This window comes from Phascolarctos cinereus, unplaced genomic scaffold (genome assembly GCF_003287225.1).
Source record: "Phascolarctos cinereus isolate Bilbo 61053 unplaced genomic scaffold, phaCin_HiC Scaffold_1;HRSCAF=81, whole genome shotgun sequence".
In the NCBI taxonomy this organism is placed as follows: domain Eukaryota; kingdom Metazoa; phylum Chordata; class Mammalia; order Diprotodontia; family Phascolarctidae; genus Phascolarctos; species Phascolarctos cinereus.
In genome coordinates, this window is record NW_027555514.1 from 89,848,125 (window position 1) to 89,870,237 (window position 22,113).

General features: G+C 33.2%; 1 protein-coding gene across 2 annotated transcripts in view; it reads left to right on the forward strand.

Moving 5' to 3' along the window:
• The window catches only part of KMT2C (lysine methyltransferase 2C), a 306,292-nt gene that overhangs the window by 154,359 nt on the left and 129,820 nt on the right, over window positions 1-22,113 (forward strand). Inside the window, exons 11-16 of one of the 2 annotated variants that reach the window (XM_078152657.1) lie at window positions 408-568; window positions 5,004-5,117; window positions 6,724-6,813; window positions 8,036-8,754; window positions 18,503-18,622; window positions 21,635-21,751. In XM_078152657.1, the coding sequence (XP_078008783.1) occupies window positions 408-568; window positions 5,004-5,117; window positions 6,724-6,813; window positions 8,036-8,754; window positions 18,503-18,622; window positions 21,635-21,751 (1,321 nt within the window). The remainder of the gene's footprint in view (window positions 1-407; window positions 569-5,003; window positions 5,118-6,723; window positions 6,814-8,035; window positions 8,755-18,502; window positions 18,623-21,634; window positions 21,752-22,113) is intronic. The other variant, XM_078152656.1, reaches the window with a different exon arrangement.

Consider the following 22,113-nt stretch of genomic DNA (forward strand, 5'->3'; position numbering starts at 1 on the left):
GCAAGTCACTTAACCCCAATTGCCTAAATTTAAGAAAAAAGAAGAAGAAGAATTGTCAGGCTTAAGTGGCATGAGTGCTACTGGCAGCTTCTAAAAAAAAGAAAATTATATCAAAGGGAAGGAAGAAAAATATGAACATCTAGAAGACAAGAAAAAGAAAATCAAAGGAAATGAGGTAGATTGAGGGAAAAAAGGAAGTTATAAAATAGCATAATTTTCCATTCAAAGATAACTGATACTTTTTTATGATTTCTATTTCTTCAGCGTCTTCCTTTTTGGTTGAAATATTTGTGCTATTGCTGTACTCGCTTTTACTTGGTGCTCTTGCATCTATGTGTTGAATTTAGTTTAAGGCTGTTTTAATTTGCATAATTGTATTTAAAAATTTTTAATGTTAATTACTACAGATGGATTCATACAGAATGTGACAAAACAGGAGATACTGAATTAGATTCACAGTTAAAAGAAGAGTATGTCTGCATGTATTGTAAACAGTTAGGAGATATGGATCCAGTGCAACCTTGTGATGAAATGGAGACTTCTGAACCAATTCCCCAGCCTGGTACAGGTAAAACTGAGTATTTTTCTTTATATGAAAGTAATTCATGAAGGCATCTTTTAGTAAAATCAATAAAGCTCAGTAGTACACAGTGTGACTGTCTTCTTGTGAAGTTGTGAACAAACAAAGATGGAGGTTATCTACTTTGAAGTTTTTGCTCTACTTGATCTAATTTTAGATAACAGAGGTCATAATTTTATTTTTAAATTGTTTGAGGAGATTCATAATAATTTTTAAGAATTACAGAAAATCAAGCAATACTGCCCTTCTAATTCTTTAATAGGATGCATGTATTGATAGTTCAATTAAGTTTTTTATTGGTGAGTCTTTAGATAAATTCATTTATGTTGGTGATTCTTTCCATCTAGGGGTTAAAATGTTGTTTAAACTCTGCTCAGTTGATAAATTTTTAATTACCAAGAACTAATCGTGTAAGAACTAAATTTGAGAGAAAATGTATTTTGAAACTAGTCTTTCAAAATAGTAAGATTAGTAATATCACACAATTAGTGTTAAAATTTTCACCTTTTGTGTTATTAGTAGACAGTTCTAAAGAAAATGGCGCAGTATATCTCTGTAATGTATTTTTAACGCCTTTCAGGGCAAGAAATCATTTGATGGTATCCTTGCTTATCTCAAGTTGAGGTATTTATGAAAAGAATTAGCAAAAAGAGTACTATAAAGATTGTTGAAAATTATGTGCCAGCAATTTTTGCAGAGTATGATTATAGATACATTCTAGTTAGAATTTCATAAAACCTTTGTGACTTCAGGGCAAAGGTGGGCATAAGGGAGGACAGTAAAAAAAAATGTGATAAGAAACCACTGCAGGAGTTAGATGTGACAAAAAGTTGTAGAAAAATGTAAGCCCCGTGCCTCTAAGTCATTAATATTTGAAGAAGAGAGTAGGGAGCCTTGGCAAATATTCCAACTAATGTAATTTGAAAATGAATTTGCTTGTATTTAATTTTTTTTTAAATCTGATGGCTGCTGTAATCCTTTACAGATTATCAGCTTATTAGAGTAGTCAGATCATCAACTTAGTAGAACAAAGCTACTAAAGTAAAAGGAAGAATGAGAAAATGTATATAACTGTTCAAATACATCTGTGTAAATAGGTGATTCACTGATATTTTTGTGCTTGTAGTATTAATGTTTGATATTTTCTTTTTAGTAATTAAATATTGCATTTGCCAAAGAATCGAAATGGTGACCCACTGTGCACAGAAGAGAAACATATTAAGAATGAACTTGCTACATATTAAAAATAATAAATTATAAAGAAGGGCTCTATCAGGGATGTCATCAAAGAAATTTGCTGGTAAACTAGACAGATTAGTCACATGCAGAGTGAACGATACCCATTGGATAGCCTGAGCATTGCTCTGGAGTCTTGGTAAAATCAAAAGGCCCCAGCAAATTGAAAAGACACTTCACTGTGACCTTGTGAGAGGACGTAGACAAGAATCACATGGGAATGGTTAGGCATGGTTAGATTGTACATTGAGATTACAGATTCGTTTGAGGTGATTTCAAAAAGCAGGATATGAATAAAAGCAGAAGTCGCATGTACTATATTCTTCAACGAGTAACCCCTAAACTCCCAGCCGTTTTGGGACACTTGAAGCATTAGGGCCTAACGTCCTTTTATTAAGGGAATTTGTTCTGTGAAGTTTGGGTTCAGTCAAAGGGCCACATTTTTGAGGATGTAGAAGACTACATGTGGCCTCGAGGCCGCAGGTTCCCCTTTCCTGCATTAGACCACGGTGAAATTAGCAGCAAGTGAATGAATGGGTGGGATACCACCTTTGGAGGGGGCACCAACAGAGTAAGGGGCTACCATTATTTTTTAGACCTAGGTTTTATTGACCTTCCTGCCCGATAGATGAGGCTCTGGAAAAGTTATTGGGTAGAGTCTTTACTCTAGGTCCAGTTGGCCTAGGTTGATATGAGAGCCTGTGTTTTTTGTCAATTTCTTGTCCTGATTTTCTTCTTACCTTTTTTTTTTTTTTGGTGAGGCAGTTGGGGTTAAGTGACTTGCCCAGGGTCACACAGCTAATAAGTGTCAAGTGTATGGTCTGACATCAGATTTGAACTTTTGTCCTCCTGACTCCAGGGCCAGTACTTTATCCACTGCTGCACCTAGCTGCCCCTCTTCTTTTTGAACAGACCTCAGTATACTTGGGAATCCCTCCTTAGCCTTCATCTGCCTCAGTTTATTCAGATATAAAGTAATATATACAATATATAGTTTGTAAAATAATATGTATATTATATAGCCTATAAGATATGCTTATGTAATACTTCTATTTTTAATGTAAGCAAACATGTAATTATAAATATATGTTATAATACATAGTTATTATATTACATATAATATAAATTTTAAATATAATATATAATCAATATACTATGACATAATGCTGATACTTATATTTTTATTTATATTCTATAGCTATTTTACTTATTATTTATATAGGAGCCTTTTATTCACAACCCTTTCATTTATAACTTATATTTTTTATTATACTAAATTATGTTAAAAAACCTAGTTAGATTTTTTAGTAAGATTTTATTCAAGTGTATCAATTATTTAACCCCCTTTTCAAAACAATGTTATTTTTAATTAACTCAACAAAATACACACACACACACACACATAATTGAGGGGATGTCTATTAATTGGGGAATGACTGAACAAGTTGTAACGAGCAGAACTAGGTGAGCATTGTATACAGTGACAGTAATGTTGTATGATCTGTGAATAACCATTTTCAGAAATAAAATGATCTGGATTTATGATAAAAAGTGCTATGTACAGAGAGAGAACTGGTGGAGCCTGAATTAAGATTAAAAATACTTTTACTTTCTTTTGGGTTTTTTTTGGGGGGGGGGGAGGCCTATGTTTTCTTTAGCATGACTTAGATTTTTAGCTTTTTGCCATCACTAAAATAGCTGTTATAAGTGTTTTGTACATATAGGTGCTTTTCCTTTTTATTTTTTATCTCTTTGGGATGTAGACCTAGTAGTGGTATTGCTTGGTATAAAGGTATGCATGGTTTTATACCCCTTTGGCAGTTGAGCCCTGCTCAAAAAAAGCAGGGATTCTATGAGGTACAGGTGATTTCATCAAGTTTACTATGTGCTCCCCCTTAAATGAGTTTACATTCTAATGGATAAGATATTATGCTTAAAATCTACATATATAGTGTAAGTAGAGATTTAGTAGTCTGGGGAACAGACTACTATGGTGGGGTTTCAGGTGAGTCTTCAAGGAAGCCAAGACAGTATTCTATGCCTGATGGACAGTATGGAAAAGCGTGCATGAAGAAAAAACTTGAGAGGATTTTAGGATCATATAAATGAAATTTTAGGGATCGTTTGTAAAGCAAATAGAGAAGCAGCCAGTGGATGAAGAGAGATTGAAAATAAGGGGGAGGGAGGTGATGGTATCAGGGGCACAAGTACACCAGTTGGTCTTGATAAAGAGAAGGCTGCTTATTCTTGTATGACTACAGCTTAGGATGATGCATAATGTTATAGTGATTTGCACTGGAGAAATGGAGAGAGAAGAAAGGAGCACACTAAATATGGCTTCATTATTTTCAGTGAAGGATGAGGAAGGGTTTATTTAAAAGTTATTGGCTTAGATAAGACAGATGTCATGCTTAAAACTTTGCGGCTGTTATATTTCTCAGTAATAGTCTTGTTGGATAACTCATTCAAGATCATAAAACATATCAACAGCCTAGAAATTTGGACTGGTTATAACACGTTTAAATTTAATAGAAATAATGGTATAGTGTTACACTTGTATTTATTGTTTCAGCCTTTCTTTTAGATCAAATATGCATGGCTAGATGGTTTGTGAGTGAGGGGAAGTGATTTGACCAGTGTCATGCTTGTCATAAATGATATATTCTAGGATTTCAGTTTCTATTTTCTGATTGCAAAACCCATATTCATTATATTGCTTTTTACTGCATTCCTTATATACTAATTTTGGAATATTTAGCACTGGCTATATTTATCTTGTGATATGTTTTTTACTTTTCTACATTTTTTATAGTATTGACTAACACGTATACTAGTATAGATGTTGAAAAGAATAAGAATCAATTTGTCATTTTTATAGCATTTTGTTTTAGTGAGATGAAGCAATAGTAGGACCTGATGGTTCTACTCATAGATCAAGTAATAGAATTCTAGAGAACCATCAGCCTTCTTAAAATACATATAATAGCGCAGTGGATAGAGCATCGGCCCTGAAATCAGAAGGACCTGAGTTCAAATCTGGCCTCAGACGAAACACTTGACACTTACTAGCTGTGAGACCCTGGGCAAGTCACTTAACCCCAATTGCCTAAAAGCAAAAAACAAAACAAACAAAAAAAACCATAAAATAGATTGCATCCTAATCAGTAGAAATATTTTTCCTTTTAAGATTCTGTTAACGAAATGGAAACAGAAGGAGTTGGTGACAGTTTGGTATTTATGGACCAAGCTGCAAGAAGCAATTCGTTACATCAAGACTCAATACCTGAAATTGTTCCAGTTGGTAAGAAGATCTGTAATAAAATGTGTTAAGATAGTTATGTTTTCCATACGTCTAACACAGACACAAACACACACATTCTGTAGTTCACTGAATTAAAACTAAATAAGAAAATAATGGTATAAAACCTAACCCTTAGGGGAAGACTCCCAATATGAGATGATTAATTTCTCTAGAAGTTGAAACTCATGTAGAAAAATTGATGGGGATTGAGGTACCTTCTTAGTTTGTGGGGGCATGCTAAAACTTGCTCTTTTGTTAACCATCCTATTGGTGCATATCAATTCAGATGATGAAAGTGAAAATCATCTCTAGATTTAAAAGTTTTATCATGTCCTCACATATTCATGTGCTTTTAATTAAATGTTTATTGATATTTGTTTTAATTTTTTGTTTGTTTAAACACGCTTGATCTCATAAGTAGGAAATGTTTAAATATCAGTATTGTAACTGATATGCCAAATATTTGTTATTTTATTAATTTCCTAATTCATGCAGTATGTTTACATTTAGTATGCTACATAGTTAAGATCCCCCCACCCCCAACCTTAAATTCTATTAATAAACTATAGAAAAGAATCTCATTTATTACATACATGTGTATGTAATGTATACATGTCACATATATTGACATAGTGTCCCAAAAGGGTTTTTTTTTGCGTTTTTGAACTTTAATAACTTTAAAAGTTACAACTGCTGCATAGTTTCCTAAAACATGAACGATTCATTCGCAATTTTAAATTACTGGTATGTTTCTACTAAGATTAAATACGAGCACTATTTTGTATTATACATTACTCTAGATGATTTTTTATCTTTGTTAACCCATTCGTCACTGCTTCTCAAGTTTAAGGCTAATCCTAGCCTTAACATCATCCAGAGAAAGTGGCTTTGGTCCATTCTTGACAATTTTGATGTAACCTCACAAGAAAAAAATCTGTTAAATGTAGGTTTGGTGAAAGAATTGGGCAAGCTAGTGGACCTCTTCTACCCATCCACTAAGAAAATTGTATTTAAAATCTTTCACACACATACATTGCATGTCCAGGTATCCAGTCTTATCAAAATAGAAATTTAATTTTTTGTAACTTTGTAGCATCTATACTTCTGAAGGTATTAAAATTTAAAACTGCACTGTTTTATGGTATACTCTGTGTGTGTGTGTGTGTGTGTAAGTACGTATACACACATGAGCATGGAGTTGTTCGTTTGGATTTATGGAGAAGTGAGTTTTCAGAATTCTGAAGAGATTAATCCCATATTCCCTTAATTTCATTTGCTGAGTACCCATTTTTTGGAGAAAAAGTATAAAGTTAGGATTTTCAGTTTTTATAACATTACATAATTTTCATATAATAATTAAAGAAAATAGAAATAATGTAAGTTGAAATAGGGAAAGTAAGTAACAGATGAAAAAAATTAGTGTAGGTAATACCTGAGGTATATGGCAAGGAGTAAAGAAGGATATTTATAGTAATAATGTATTTGAGTTGTTTATTGTTTTGTGGAAGAAGAGAAATCTCAAATTACTACTCTTGATGATATAGTAAGATAAAGTGTTACATGGAGATATTACCAACTGTTGGAGACTTTATAAAATTGTTTCCAGCAGCTATCCACGATTGTGATGAAGAACAGACTAATATCAACACTATCAATCCATCAGTAGGACTTATAACAGGCAGTCCTCTAATTCCTGGTAAGTAATCTTTATTATTAAATTTGCCTTTTTTGTAAATTGTGTTTTATTCTAGTGTTAGAAGTTCCTATTTGAATGTGATGACACATCAACTATTTTGTTAAAAATATTTGCTATCTTTATGTTTATCCATCATATACATTTCTAAATACACAATCTTCCTATTCCTCTAGCCAGTAAGAGACATCTTGTCAAAAGAAAGTTTTTTAAAAGTTCTTTAAAACCTAACCCATCAACTAAGTCTGAGAGCATTATCAGTGTTCTTTACATTTAGTTCCCCATTTTCTCATCTCTTTTTCAAAACCAGATTTGTTCCTGAATGCCTGGAATTCTTTCACTTGATTATATATTCACTTAGCAAAATTTGTTGAGCTCTTTCATCAGTTGATGGGGCACTCGTTATGTTTAGTGTTTGGTATTTTGTTTGTTTGTTTTGTTCTTATTGCCATAAATAATACAGCTACTGAAGATACGTAGGGAATTACCACAAATTAAGAACTAATGGATATGTGGCCAAAAGGTACAAAGAAAAAGTTCTCTCAAGAATTGCAATCAATTAACTATGGAAAAAATGTTCCATATGAGTTTTTATAAGAGAAATGCAAGCATAGACAACCCTGATGTTTTATCTCACACTTAGAAAATGGCCAAAGAAGACAAAAGAGAAAAATAGTTAATGTTGTAAGTGTTATAGAAAGATGGGCTCACCAATACACTCAGTTTTGGTGGAACTATGTGTTGGTCTACCCATTCTGGAAGGAAATTTGGAATTCTACAAAAATAGTCATTAAATTTTATATACCCATAAATCCCACTGCTAAACGTGTAGTTTAGAGTGCTCATATTTAGAAGGGATTGTGGTATCTACACCAAAATAGTCATGGCCTGTTTTTGGTTTTGTTTTGGTGGTAACAAAGAATTGGCTGCTAAGCCTGCGCATTTGACTTGACTAAAGCTGCTACCAGCCTTTATTCAAAGTCTTTACCTGGTAGAAGCTATTTGGTCTTGTGTCTCATTGACAATATGTGTGTAGTATGTTTGTTTGTTTTAGAAAATGTCTCAGCATGTTTTTATATCTGGTCAGACTTTTAAAAAATTTGTTACTAAAGATCTAAACTGTCCGTGCGTGTGTGTGTGTGTGTGTGTGTGTGTGTGTGTGTGTGTGTGTGTGTGTGTGTGTGTGTGCACGCACACACACATATATATTTAAATTTTTTTACAGATCCCATACAGGATAAATTAAGTGCTGAAGTACAAAGTGAAATTTCTCATCAGACTGATAAAGATGAAATGGAAATGTCTCACAAAATGGTGCAGTCTTATGATGAAGGTCAATATGAAAATAAGATGAACATGGCACAAAGTGATGATGCTCTGACAAAGTCAAAGGCTTTCCCAATTGATGAGGAACCACAGGCATTACAGGAATCGAAGGTGTCCGCATCCTTTGAAGAATCACCATCTCCACAATTAACACCTGAAAACATCATTGCCATATCAGAAATTTTACCATCTCCAGGTGAAGAAAAAACTGCTTTAATTGCAAATATTGACTTGGGAATAGAAAAGGTTCAAGGAGAAAGAGAAAATGAAATCTGTAAAGTTTCTTCTGGTATTGTGGAAATGGAATATTTCCCCACATTTGACAATTGTTTAAAAGTTGGTTCACCTGTAGAAGAGAAACCTATAAAATCATCATCAGAGACAAATTCAGCATTTTCATCCGCAGATATGAGCAAGACAAATATATGTTCTTCTTCTATAGTTTCTTTAGACTTGACTTCTGCAAATGATATGCTTCCTATTGAACCTTCAAATTTACATTCTTCTGCTGGAAACATTATGCCAACAACTTATATCTCAGTCACTCCAAAAATTGGCATGGGTAAACCAGCTATTACCAAAAGAAAATTTTCTCCAGGTAGACCTCGGTCAAAACAGGTAGGATTATTTTTTTTGATGTTGTCAGAGAAAATTGTTACATTTCAGTGAAATAAAAAAATACTTACTTTGGTGATTAGTGTTTATTATGAAATAGAAAATTTAAATATTTAGTTATATATGTATTATAGATTATTGTTATTTAGTTATATATGTATAATAGTTAAGTCCGTATAATACAAATTAAATAAGTTATACATATATAATATATTCTTTGAAATAGTGATATCTTTAAAATATTAGTAAAGTAGAATTACGAATGCTCAGTTTTTCTGTAGCTTGATAGAAAAGAGCTACTTTTGAAACGTTTTTTTATTCATATCAAAATAACAAGCCTTTTTCAAAAGTCAAATTTATAGTGCATTTGACTAAAGTTGGCCTTTGTTTTTTTCTCTTTCATGCACCAATTTATAGTGTGTGCCTGTGTGTGTGTGTGTGTGTGTCTGTGTGTGTGTGTGTACACACACAAATGTTACTTGGGAATTCAAAGTAGTATGAGCAATTCTCTTAAAAGTTTTACTGCCTCTTGTATGTTCTTGCAGGAGTTGGGTGTTTTTATTTTTGTTTTTAGTTTGTGACACAGCTAGTAAGTGTCAAGTGTCTGAGGCCGGATTTGAACTCAGGTTCTCCTGACTCCAAGCCGGAGTTGTGCCATGCAACTGCCCCCAAGGGTGGTATATTTTTTTTAACTTCTCTTCTTAAATAAGGTTATTGTTTTGGGGCCTTAACAAAAAAAAGATCAAATCCAAATTTGGTTTTTCTGTTATGCCTGTTTAATTGGAAATACAACTTTATCTTTGATATTCATGAAGCACAAGGAAATAAGTTTTTTCTCAGTTTCAAAAATTTGAGTTCTTTTCAGGTATAATTTAATACCTGTATTGAGTAGGACAAATTTTTTTCTAGGAAGCCTTTTTTGTACAAAATTCTTAAACAACATTGAGCAAAAATGAGTGTCTCTCTGAAAAGACAAAGTGACCCCCTAAGAAATAAAATACAAATATATTTTATGTTGTAAACTAATAGCAACAAATTACAGCAAAGATAATAGTTTATCTGGTAGGGTTTTCTCCCCATATGTAAAGGTGTGAAAATTGGCTAAAAAGTATATATAGCAAACCAAAACAGTCTGTATACTTCAGAAGGAAAAGATGAATGTTTTCTAGTGGTTTTCAAAAATTTTAAGTTCATTTTTTTCTGAACACTGAATCTTTTAAAGCCCACATTTTATTTAATCCTCTTCAGTAAATATTAATATTAATCAAAGTTATGCTGTAAATTTTTTTACATTTTGTGTTCAGAAGAAGGGCTTGTGATTCAGTCTGTTAATTGAGTGAGAAGTAGAGCCCTGTGTTGAGGACTAGTTTTCCATTAACTTTGTACTGCATATATAGTCACGACCCTCTTTTAAAATCCAATATATCATCCTAAAGATTTACTTATTCCTCTATTCATTCAGCTATCTTTTTTGCTTTTCTTCTGAGTTATTCTAGGTATTGCTACAGTACAAGATGTTGTTATACAGTAACTTTGCTGTAGCTACTACTACCGTCTCATTACCCCTGCTTTGGCTTGGTATGTTATTGCTTTGGCCATCATTGGCAAATGGGCCTTCTCCAACCATTGTAGCGACTACTAAACCCTGAGATTTAGTAGCAGCTCCTGGGCCCCTGTTTCAATTTCTTTAACACAGACCAATACAGAGAACAGCTGAGTTGAGGAAGCATAGCATTTGCAGAATGCCACAACTTTTGGTCAACACTATGCAATTAATTTTTGTAAAATTACCTCATATTAAGAATGCTGTTGTCAGTTGCTTTAATTCCAGGTATTATCCTATACTTAGCTTTTGGCTTTGTTTAATGTAGTTTTATTACTCATAAAATAACAATTATGAATGTGTTAATTATGAGATCTGGTTTTAGGAAATTTATTTTCATGTAGGGAATCATGTCTTTACACAATATAAAAGGTCCTGTTTTTCTCATTTACATCTTTCTGTCTTGATCTCTAAACTTAAAATCCTAGCAAAACCCATTGCAAAGATCTCTCTCTCTCTCTCTCTCTCTCTCTCTCTCTCTCTCTCCTCTCTCTCTCTCTCTCTCTCTCTCTCTCCCTCTCTCCTCTCTCTCTCTCTCCTCCCTCCCTCCCTCTCTCTCTCTCCTCCTCTCTCCTCTCCTTCTCTCCTCTCTCCTCTCTCTCTCTCTTCTCTCTCTCCTCTCTCTCTCCTTCTCTTCTCCCCTCTCCCTCCCTCCCCTCCTCTCTCTCCCCTTCCCCTCCCCTCTCCTCCCTCCCTCTCCTTTCTCTCTTCTGTCCCTCTCTCTCTCTCTCCTCTCTCTCTCTCTCTCTCTCTCTCTCTCTCTCTCTCTCTCTCTCTCTCTCTCTCTCTTTCTCTCTTCTCCCTCCCTCCCTCCCTCTCTCTCTCTCTCTCTCTCCCTCTCTCTCTCTCTCTCTCTCTCTCTCTCTCTCTCTCTCTCTCTCCCTCCCTCCCTCCCTCCCTCCCTCTCCTGACCCAAAATCAAGTCATCGTAAAAATTTTAACTGAGTTTCTGTTTTGCTTTTAAATGATGTTTATGCAACAGTGCGTGTCAAAATTCTTCCATAGTTTAAGTCTGCTAAACTATGCTTGTTAATTCACTTTGGAAGGAACCCTTATGTATCACAGGATGATAATTGATCGATGTAGGGACTGTAGCAATCCAGAAGGCCATCTGGTTGGGGTGGAGGAGGGATGGGGATGCAGATGATCATCATGAGTACTTACCAGAGCATTTTGTTGAAGGTATAATCTCAGTGTCTTTAAAATTTTCTCATTTGCACCACATGGCAGGTATTTGCTAATTATTCCTGGCACTCAATGAATACAAAATAATATTCCTCCCTGAGTTAGTTAATGAAACCACTACAGGTTCTTTTATTTCCTTTTTTATTAATATCATAGTGTCTTCTTTAAAACAATTAATTGGCATCCTTTGTTTTCACATCACCCTCTCTTCAGTATCTCCCTTCTCTCCCCTTTCCTGAGAGCCTCTTTAACACAAAGTCAAAAAGAACATAGGTTCCTGGGGTCCATATGTGTGCAGTGTTCTCTGCCTGGAATGATGTGGGGCAGGATTGGATTCTGATCTCTCTCTTTGGTAGCCAGATTTTATTTTGGTTTTTGGTTTTTCAGTTTCTTTTTTTTAATTGGTTTTTCAGTTTCTATTTCTAAAGACACCATTAGTTAGTTTTAATACATCTGCTTTTTTTCACTTTGTAATTATCCATTGATAATAGATATCCTTTGCACTTCTCTGAATTCTTCAGATTTACTGTATCCTGTTACATTAAATATCATGTAGTTACCTAATCAGTGTGCAGGTACTTACTTTCCAATTATTTAGTACTGCAAAAGTGCTGTTGTAAAAGATAAATCAGTGAAACTGTATGCAACAAATTCTTTATTAATATTTAAATAAGCAGGCAATTTAAAGAAAAGTTATCTATTAATGATCTGCTAAAGTGACTTGGGTTCTGTGAGAAATTTACTCGTAAAAAATAAAAGTTTTTTTTTAACTTAGCATTCACATTTTGAAGATTTTTGTTTTGGTGCTTTTTAGTCATTTCCCATAGACATAAGCAAAACCATTAAGAAAAAAAAGTGTGTATGATAGCATATGCAGCTTTATGTGGAATGTATTTCTATTATTTTCTCAGGTACCAAAATATTTATGGAAATTTCAGGCCTGTTTTTGATTCCAGTGATTGAGTTGAACCTCAGGTGTTCTTAACCTTTGTTATGTCAGGGACACCTTTGGCAGTCTGGTAAAGCCTATGCAGTATATATTGCCCCAAACTACCAACTGCTTATTGTAGGAGAAAGCCAGTTGTCCTATTTTTAATACTTACTAGCTATATAGGATATGCCTAACCTAATATGGACTATGCCACTAAGGCTACTTGCTCTCTGAATGGAACAGATTTCAAGGAAATAGAATATGAACTTCTCTGGCCTAGGATTTGATACTTTTATAGATGACCTTATAAAATGATTCACATTTTTTCTTGGTCATTGTGTTTAGTGTTATCTTCTTATATCGAGTTCCTTTTTTTTTTTAAAGGCAGTTGGGGTTAAGTGACTTGCCCAGTGTCACACAGCTAATAAGTGTCAGATGTTTGGTCTGAAGCCGGATTTGAACTCAAGTCTTCCTGACTTCAGTGGTGGTGCTCTATTCACTGCGCCACCTAGCTGCCCCCATATATTGAGTTCTTAATGACAGTAGAGTACTTTTAGGCATTTAATTGAAGATAGTATTTTTTTTTCAGTGTGATAGTCTCCATTACCCAGATTGATTTGAGCTATGAACAGAGCAGCTCTATAAATCCTTAACAAAAGAAATTGAACAAAGTGGGGCATGATCTTCTCTTTGAGAAAGTGATAGTAATATTTTTCTTTTGTTTCTGCTCATTTCAGACTAGGGCGAGTTAAAAGGGAAGAGAACTGATGACCAAGAGGTTCTAATTCTGGTCTCCAGAAGTAACAGAAAAGGAAGTTAGAACTTGTATCAGTGGTGCTAGCTAAGAGGATAAGAACTTGTATCAGTGGTGCTAGCTAAGAGGATATGCAAAGGAGCCATCTAATTCCAATATACATGACTCTAGAGGTACAAACAAGAAGATGACCTCTAGGGTCCCTTTGTGGGTAGCTAAGTGGCACAGTGGATAGTGTACTGGGTCAAGACTGAGGAAGATTCCTCTTCCCAAGTTCAACTCTTGCCTGAGACACTTATTAGCTGTGTGATCTTGGGTAAGTTGTTTAATCCTGTTTGCCTCAGTTTTCTCATCTGTATAATGAACTGGAAATGGAAATGACAAACTACTCCAATACTTCTGCCAAGAAAATCCCAAATGGACTCATGAAGAGTTGGACACAAAATAGTAAATTTGAATGAGTAGAAAGCTGTTCCAAAGAAGGAATAATTTGGAGAAATGGTTTGGTTTTTTTTTAAGTTTTAGCCTGTGCTTTTTCTTGCTGGTTTTAGCTTGTATATTAATGCATTGTTTTTGCTCCCATAATTGGATTTCTTTCAAATACTTTGGCTTTACATCATTTTCTTATCTGGTAAAAAATCCAAATAGAAACAGCCTTATCTCATTTTTCTCTGTAATTGGTTTTATTCTAAATTCTGACCAAAATTGATTTGAAACCAGTCATACATCGGTTACTATCATGGCAATATGAAGACCGTAATGAATATTAGGAAATTTTAATAAAACATGAAATATAGGCAGTTTTATATAGTACCCCCTCATCTTGATAAAGGGATGTTATGGTAAATTATAAATGTATATGGCTTCCATGCCATAACTGTGCTAGACTTTACTGTATATTGTCCTTCTGGACCCCATTCAAAAACTGTGCAAGTGAAAGTACCTAATAATGAGGTCTTGTGACATTGAAAGAGGCCAGTCTATTTTGGATTTTTACTTGTATTTACATTTTAGGTTGCATTTTATAAAGGAATAATGTTGGAACAGGGATTTTTGCCAACAACTTGGTTACTTTAACAATTAAATTCCTCTTTCTTAAAAAATTACTGTGTTGAATATTCAAGAATTGTCAAGCGGAGTTTAAGGTATATATGATGCCATAAGCTTGTTTATAATAAAAAAAAAAACTTGGTCTGAAGATAGGAATTACTAGATAGCACTTTTTATATAGGAAAGTACCATCAGAATGTCTTGCAGACCTGGCTTCAGATAGGTAGTAGAGCTACTTGGTCAAAATATTTATGTTTCAGAGAAATATGTTCAAACTCAAATACAAATGGATCCCTCCTGGCCGCATGTTGATTTACTAAATCAAAAATGCTCTCTTACAAGTTTACACAATCTTCTAATGAACGTAGACCACACAGTTCTAAAAAATTCTTTCATTAAGCATTGATCCTGTCAGGAGTTGAAATTAAGAAGGTAAATTATAAGAGTTATAGTTTTTCCATGTAGCCATGACCATATATCTATCTAGCCTTCTTTGAGACTAAGTAAGGCTCTGCTTCATCCATATTTTCTCTCTATCTACGTGTAGAAAAAGGAGGGCGAGGGGTAGAGATTCCTGATGAAGACAGAGAACCAGGCTTAATAAGACTTTGAAAGAAATGAGAGCCATGGAAGGGTGAGAGATTGTGGACAGGACCCTAATTGATGTTACAGAAAAGTTTTGAATTATGGTGAAGTTTGTATGGTAATTACCTTAATTAGTGGTTTAAATAGATTTAAGATGTAGGTCTAAGGTATTAAGTTCAATCAATTAAAGACATTTTAGTGTTAGTGTCTTCATTCTTCATAGAAATATAAATTTAGACCTGGAAGATGTAATAGAAATCACCATGTTCAACTCTGTTTTATAGATGAGGAAACTCAGCTTCCTAGAGATAAAATAATTTGCTTTTGGTGTTAATATCTAGTAATCATCTGGAGTGAGGTTTGAAATGAGGCCTTCTTGACTCCGTCCAGTGTTCTGTTTGTGAAACCATTCTACCTCAGTAGACATCAGCCATTGGGATTATCATTAAATAATGAAATGTTCTAGTGATTGCAGAGCTAAGGGATAGAAAGACTGAGAAATATTAAAGTCATTGACAAAAGTTTTATCGCCTTTTCTGGTTTTAAAGGTAAATACGAACAAAAATCTTGCAGCTTCGATATAATTGAACAGTACAAATAAATGATTGAGAGGTTGTTTGGTGATTGGTCACACGTCTAAAAGTGGAAGTGAAGGCACTCCATTTCTATGCCCTGTGAGAGTAGGAAAATGAGTAGATAACACCAGGAAGGCTTTGTAATGATCTGGCATCCTCTATGCCTGTTGTTAGTTATTGTAAGAAGATAAAAAGGCATTTAAGTAAAGACTGAGATTGAGGTAGTCTGTCAACATACATTTTCTAAGGGTTTATTATGGATCAGGCAGCGTGCTGAATTCTGTTAATGTGGATAGGAGGCAGATGGGGGGGACCAAGGTATGGTAGTAAATGTCTGAACTGCACCTTGCAATGGAATGAGGTATGGCTGCTTTAGGAGTTCTCCTTAATAGGAGTTTTCAGAGGAGCCATTGATTCAGAGGGTAGGTCCAAATGTGACTTGAGTAAAGCTTCAAAATGTAGAACTGGAGAATAGTGAAGGAAATTAGGAGCACAGTCTTCTGAAGGATAAGAATAAATGAGGGTTTTAAACATGACAGAAGTATGTTTCTAGGAAGATTAATTTTTATGTGAAGAGGGTGAATAGTAGATCTGGAGTAGGTAGGAATGTGAATATTGGGGCATTTGTGTCTAAAAGCAGTGGGTTTGGATGACAAGAATTGGTGAGGGTAAGAAGTTGGCAGGTGAATTAGAGTGATATGTTAGCCATAAAGGAAAATTCAGGTGGCAAGCATGGAAAAATGATTAGTGTAGAATTTTGTAATTTCTTTTAGAATATTGATGCAGTACTCTAATTCTAATCTGAGCTCTCCAATTGTTGAACTCTGAGTATTCGTTTATATGTACATATGTGTACATGTGCATATATATGTGTATGTTTACATACATATATTAAGATATTCATTTTACTCTAGGTCCCTAGTCTTACACAAGTGAAACTTGTTTCCATCACCAGAACTTACCCATATTAGCTGACAAGAAACGAGAAAGTGTCTGTGATGTGAGAGGGATTGAAGATCTTAACTTTCTAACTTTCCAACTTCTAACACACATTATTATAATATCCATTTTAAACCGTACAAGTTAATTGAATATGGTGATATATTGAGTGTTTTATAAAAGAAAAAATTTATTTGTTACATTTTTTGATTTGTAATCTCATGCTTTTTTTTCTTATCTAGTTGCAATGGTGCTTCAGTTTAAAGGAGTTGAGATGTTATTGGAGAATTAGGGTTTCCTGCTTACGTCAAAGTACAGAATTATTGTTATGACTATTTAGTTTCAGTAAAATTTAGCTTAACACAGTGTTCTCTATATCCTTGTAGTAATAAGTATTAGGAAAAAATTTTTTTAAAGCACAGTATACTTATTGAAACTTTTAAATAAAATTTTCCATACATGTAGAAGAACATATTTCTATGTACATATATCCAACAAGACAACCAGACATGGTCTGTATAGCATGGATTTGTTGGGAACCTCTAATTACTATAAAATGAGCTATTAATTTTATGTAATATTAATAATTTGCATTCTGGTAGAGATAGTTACATCAGCAGTAATATTACTTCTTGCATGACATTAAATAATTTCATATAGTCTGTTAAATTATATTGAATGCTGCATTTTCTTGTACTATAAATATAGTAAACTTTTTATTATAAACTTTTTGGGTTGAATTATCTTATAACCCAAATTTATGTCACTTTTCCCTTGACACACACTTGAGAATGAAGGAAATATCTTAATAGGCAGAATGTTTCTCAACTTAGGGAAAAATCAAGGAAAATAATCAAACAGCAGATTTCCATTTGTCTATTCCATTAAATATGGTTTTAATTTCATACTTGTTAATATCCATTGCTCTTAACTCTAGTTAAGAGCTAATATCTTAAAATTTCAGATTGATGCCTATTTAATTTCTGGCAGTATTAATTTTGTGATATGAAGATGCTAATTGTGATTTTGATAACATTGTAGAGACCTGGTAAGTAAATGTGCAGTGTTTCATTTTAATGTCTTAACAGTTTTTGGTCATTTTCTTTGTAATTTATAACAAGGCCATAGATTAGTAAATTGTTAGAGTCAAAATTGACTTCTTTGCAGAAGTCACTTTTTTGCTTGACATTGTTTTGTATTTCATTTGAAAATTTAATGTGATCTTTGCAGGATAATTTTTTTTTAAAGTTTAGCATTAAATTAGTTCAAATTATTGCTGAATATGCTTCTTTGGAAGTGAAATCACATTATCCCAAATAGTCTTAATTCTAACTGTTACTTCCAGTGAATCTTTATGATCAGTATAATGTATCAACATTTTTAGACATTTTAATTTTTAAATTTAGGACAGTTTGCTGTAATTCTGTTTGCTTTTTTCTCTCCAGTTAATCCAATGTGTCGGTCTTTTGGTGTAGATTTTTAGTTCTAAATTTATAAAGTTAATACAATAATGGAAATAATTATCAATGTTATAATTATACATATCTCTGTATGTGTGTGTGTATGTATGTGTATATACACACACACACGTGTGTGTGTGTGTATGTCGCTAATATTTTTATAGGTCTCTATGTAATGTGGTCTGCCTCCTTGTTATTTAAAAAAAGTTGTAGGTAGATGGTGCTACTTAAACTGCCTTTCTGCCTGTTCGTTGTGATTGTAGCAATAGATTTATGTAATGTTGTAAGCCTAGGCATACCTTCTTTGTTGTGGGAGTGATAAAGAGGAAGGTTATCATGAATAAAATCCTCATGTTGTTATTAATACAGGATTTGGACATTCTTTTATAATTACAACTTGTATACCGATGGTGATGTATTAACCCTTTTCTTAATGTGTTGTAATTTCCTGTTGTTTTAATTTCCTGGGTGAGCATTCTTACTTAAAAGAAGCTTTATTGTAAAGTTACAATAAGGAATCCGTTAATTTTTACCCCTCTTTGAAGCAATTTGTCCTAAATTTCCATACGTTTACATTTGCTTTTGCTATTCTAAAATCTTTAGTTGCTGGCTTTGACTTTTTATGTTGCTGAGTTTTATACATCTATTTTCTCACCTGCCATATCCTAGGGGGCTTGGAGTACCAATAATACAGTGAGCCCACCTTCCTGGTCCCCAGACATTTCAGAAGGCCGGGAAATTTTTAAACACAGACAGCTTCCTGGCAGTACCATTTGGAGCATCAAAGTGGTAAATAAAATTTTGTGTATCATTTATTTCTGATTAATGCTGTATGAGAGAAGAATAAAAATAGTGTGCATGTATTTTAGCTGATATAGCTTTGTATTTCATCTTTTTAAAATCTGAAAATGAATGAAATAAAAGGATATGTCCATTTTAATTTATGTATTTAAATGTGTAGTTTAGTCTCAAATTATTTGATAAATTAGTAGATTACAGGGAAACAATGAATTGAGTTTACATTATTTAATTGTTCAACTCCATAACATCTCTTTAAGTATTGATGTTATTGACAATACTTATGAAAGACATCTTCGCGTTGTATTGTCCATAAGTAATTAACATTTTGAAAAAAAATTGCTTCAGGTTATAATGAATATCATGTTTTGCTAACAGATTTACAGTTTGTCTATGACAATGTAATCAGTGTTTATTATATTTGGAAATTTCGTTTTCTTAACATTAAAATGAAGTGATGGCATTTGAACATATGAGAAAGGAAGCTTGATATTAAAAGTTATGATCATCCCAATTATTATATTGGCTTGAAATAATAAAACATAATTGGAATCTCATCCTAACTGTGCTAACATTTCAGTTTTATTATTTGGTTTTTCATTTTGCTATTATACTTTCATAATATAAAGGAATTACCAAAATACTTTTATTCAGGGAATATTAAGGAAGTTGTGTGAAAACATAGGGAGGAAGAAGACTCTAGTTACAACCTGCAGATACATTACCTGAGATTTATGAAGTGTTATTGTTTAGTAGCCTAGGAGTTTTAGAGGCCTTTTTCAAAGTTTTCTCATATGTGTGGGCATTGTCTAAAATTAAAATCATCAACTATGATGCAGTTTCTACTGCTCTTCTGGATATTATTTCACCTTAAGCTAGCCAATACTTTAGGAAGTCTCTTGATTTTTTTAAAATTGCATTTCAGAGTAAGCTGAACAGAATACAAATATTGCTCAAAGTTTTGATACTTTATTTACTTTTCTAGTACTATCTCCTGAGAATGCAAGGCCTTTTCCTTTTTTGTAGGGATAGGAGGTTATAGGTTAAGGATATTCTCTTTAATTTAGTTATTCTTTAATGGTGGATAAACATGATAGAATTCTGCCTTCTTGAAAAGAAATCTAAGGATTTATTATGAAGGTATAAATTTCCAGAGCTCAGGGAAAACTGCTAATTCTGTGGTGACTGTATGTAGTTAAATGTTGGGCAAAAGCAAAGTTGTAGGATTTCCTTAATTTTACTACTGGTTCTGTATATTGTATCCTTTTGAAATGCCTTATAAATGTTACTAGAAATATGAATAAAATAACTCATTCAAGTCTGACTTCTCTTGAAACCTGCCTACCCTGTAAGAATAAATTAATGAAATAGACAGGACCCCAGAGATTTTAGTGAAGAAGAGCAGAAGCCATTTAAAAATTTGAAGTTGAATAGAAGTGAATGGTATGTACTGTATACTGATCTCGTTAGTAATATATATACAGATTTTGCATGAAATTTTATTCCTGATTTTCATTACGCTAGAAATCATTTTAATGCCAACTGGATCTTAATAATGGTTGTTTAGTTATTTCAGTGATGTGTGACTTTTTGTGTCCTCATTTGGGATTGTTTTAGCAAAGATAATGGAGCAGGTTGCCTTTTCTTTCTCCAGCTCGTTTTACAGAGGAGAAAACTGAGGCAAACAGTGTTAAGTGACTTCCACAGTGTCACACAGCTAGTTTCTGCTTGAATTTAAAAGATAAATATTTCATGCCTATAGGATATTTTTTCTTTAGCATATAGATGCCAGTCTAATGCACACATACAACTGTAGAAGCAAACATCTAAAAAGATTTTTATGGATTTGAACATCAGCAAATTTGATTTTTAAAAATAAAATTATAGATTACAATGTTTTTAGCTGGAGGTCCTTTAGCTCAATACTTTAAATTCTAGAGATGTTAACTGAATTCTAGATTTGTCAAGTGAGTTACTCAAGTAAATGGCCAGGCGAGGATTCAAGCACAGATTGTTTAATTCTGATTTTAATATTTGTTTTACATTATGGGACTATATAATTGCATTTCTTTTTTAGATTGAATTAAAATTGCAGGGAAATCATAATTACATGTATTCAGGTTCCAAGTCATATGGTCTTTTAGCTATTAATTAAACTCTATTATAAGCTTAAAATAAATTTTCATGTCTTCTCTCTGCAAAATTAAGGTGAAAGAAAGGTAGTGGTACAAATATTAATTCAGGGAATTATTGGTGAAGAAGAAAATGGAATCTATGTAGTTAACGTTAAATGTTTCTTTAGTGTCTTCAGCAAACATATTTTTCCACTGGTGAAGTTAACATGTGCCCCCAGAGTTCCGAGACTTTCCACATGTGACAGAAAAATCCTGTTTTTTAGACTTATTTCATTATGAACCAGCTGTCCAAGATTTATCATTTTCGTCAGCATTTGATGATTTATGCATTTCTTACAGATCATATATCTGGTCCTATTTAGAAGTTGCATGCTATACTTGAAGATCAAATTGTTCCTTTTGAACGAGCACGACTGGCTAAGGAATAATTAATAATTATGTGCACAAAAAAACCTTAAAATAATAGATTTTTAAAGACTGCATTTGTTTACTTGGGTTATATTTATTTTATATTATTTATATTTTAATTTTATTGACTCTTAATTCATGACAATCATGCTTCTCGGGTGTATATTTCTCTCTGATTAAAGAATATATAATTAATTGAGTACAAAGGTAAAATCTAAGGTTTTTTATCTTTGGTTGTAACAGGAAGTTATAGGTATTGAATAATTTTGTTAAATTTGAATATATTTCCTGGCTTACGTTTTTTTCCCCCATTAGGTGAAACAGTCATGTGGCTGCTGTGTTGAGGCAATCTTATTTCTTAAATTGCATTGGTAATTTAAAAAAAAATTGTGGGTTTTTAATCACATCTGTTGCCAATAATTATGGACAATTTTAAAAAATGTCCCTTTATGTTTACTAGGGTCGCGGATCTGGATTCCCTGGGAAACGAAGACCTCGAGGAGCAGGACTTTCAGGACGAGGTGGCCGAGGCAGATCCAAACTCAAAAGTGGGATTGGAGCTCTGGTTCTTCCAGGGGTAAAACTTGTTACTATCTATTGTTGTAGTAAATATGCTCATATTTTGCCTCTATCAAATAAGGCTTTCAAACATTGATTGACTGCACTAAAAAGGATGTTTAAAACTCTACTTGTACTCCCACTCAGTGTTTTTGCCAATATATTTGACCTTTTCCCTTCCTTTCCTTTTCTCCACTTTAAAATCATTTTGATGTTACATCTCTGCTAGGTTCTGGGAGATGATGGTGAGTAATAAGATACTGTCTGTAACTCTGTTCTTAATTTTTTCTATCTAGTATTTCAAGTAAATGACATTGAAATATATGTTCAATCTTTTCTGTTATCTTTTTGTAACTTTTATTCATGGTGTTTTATTCACAC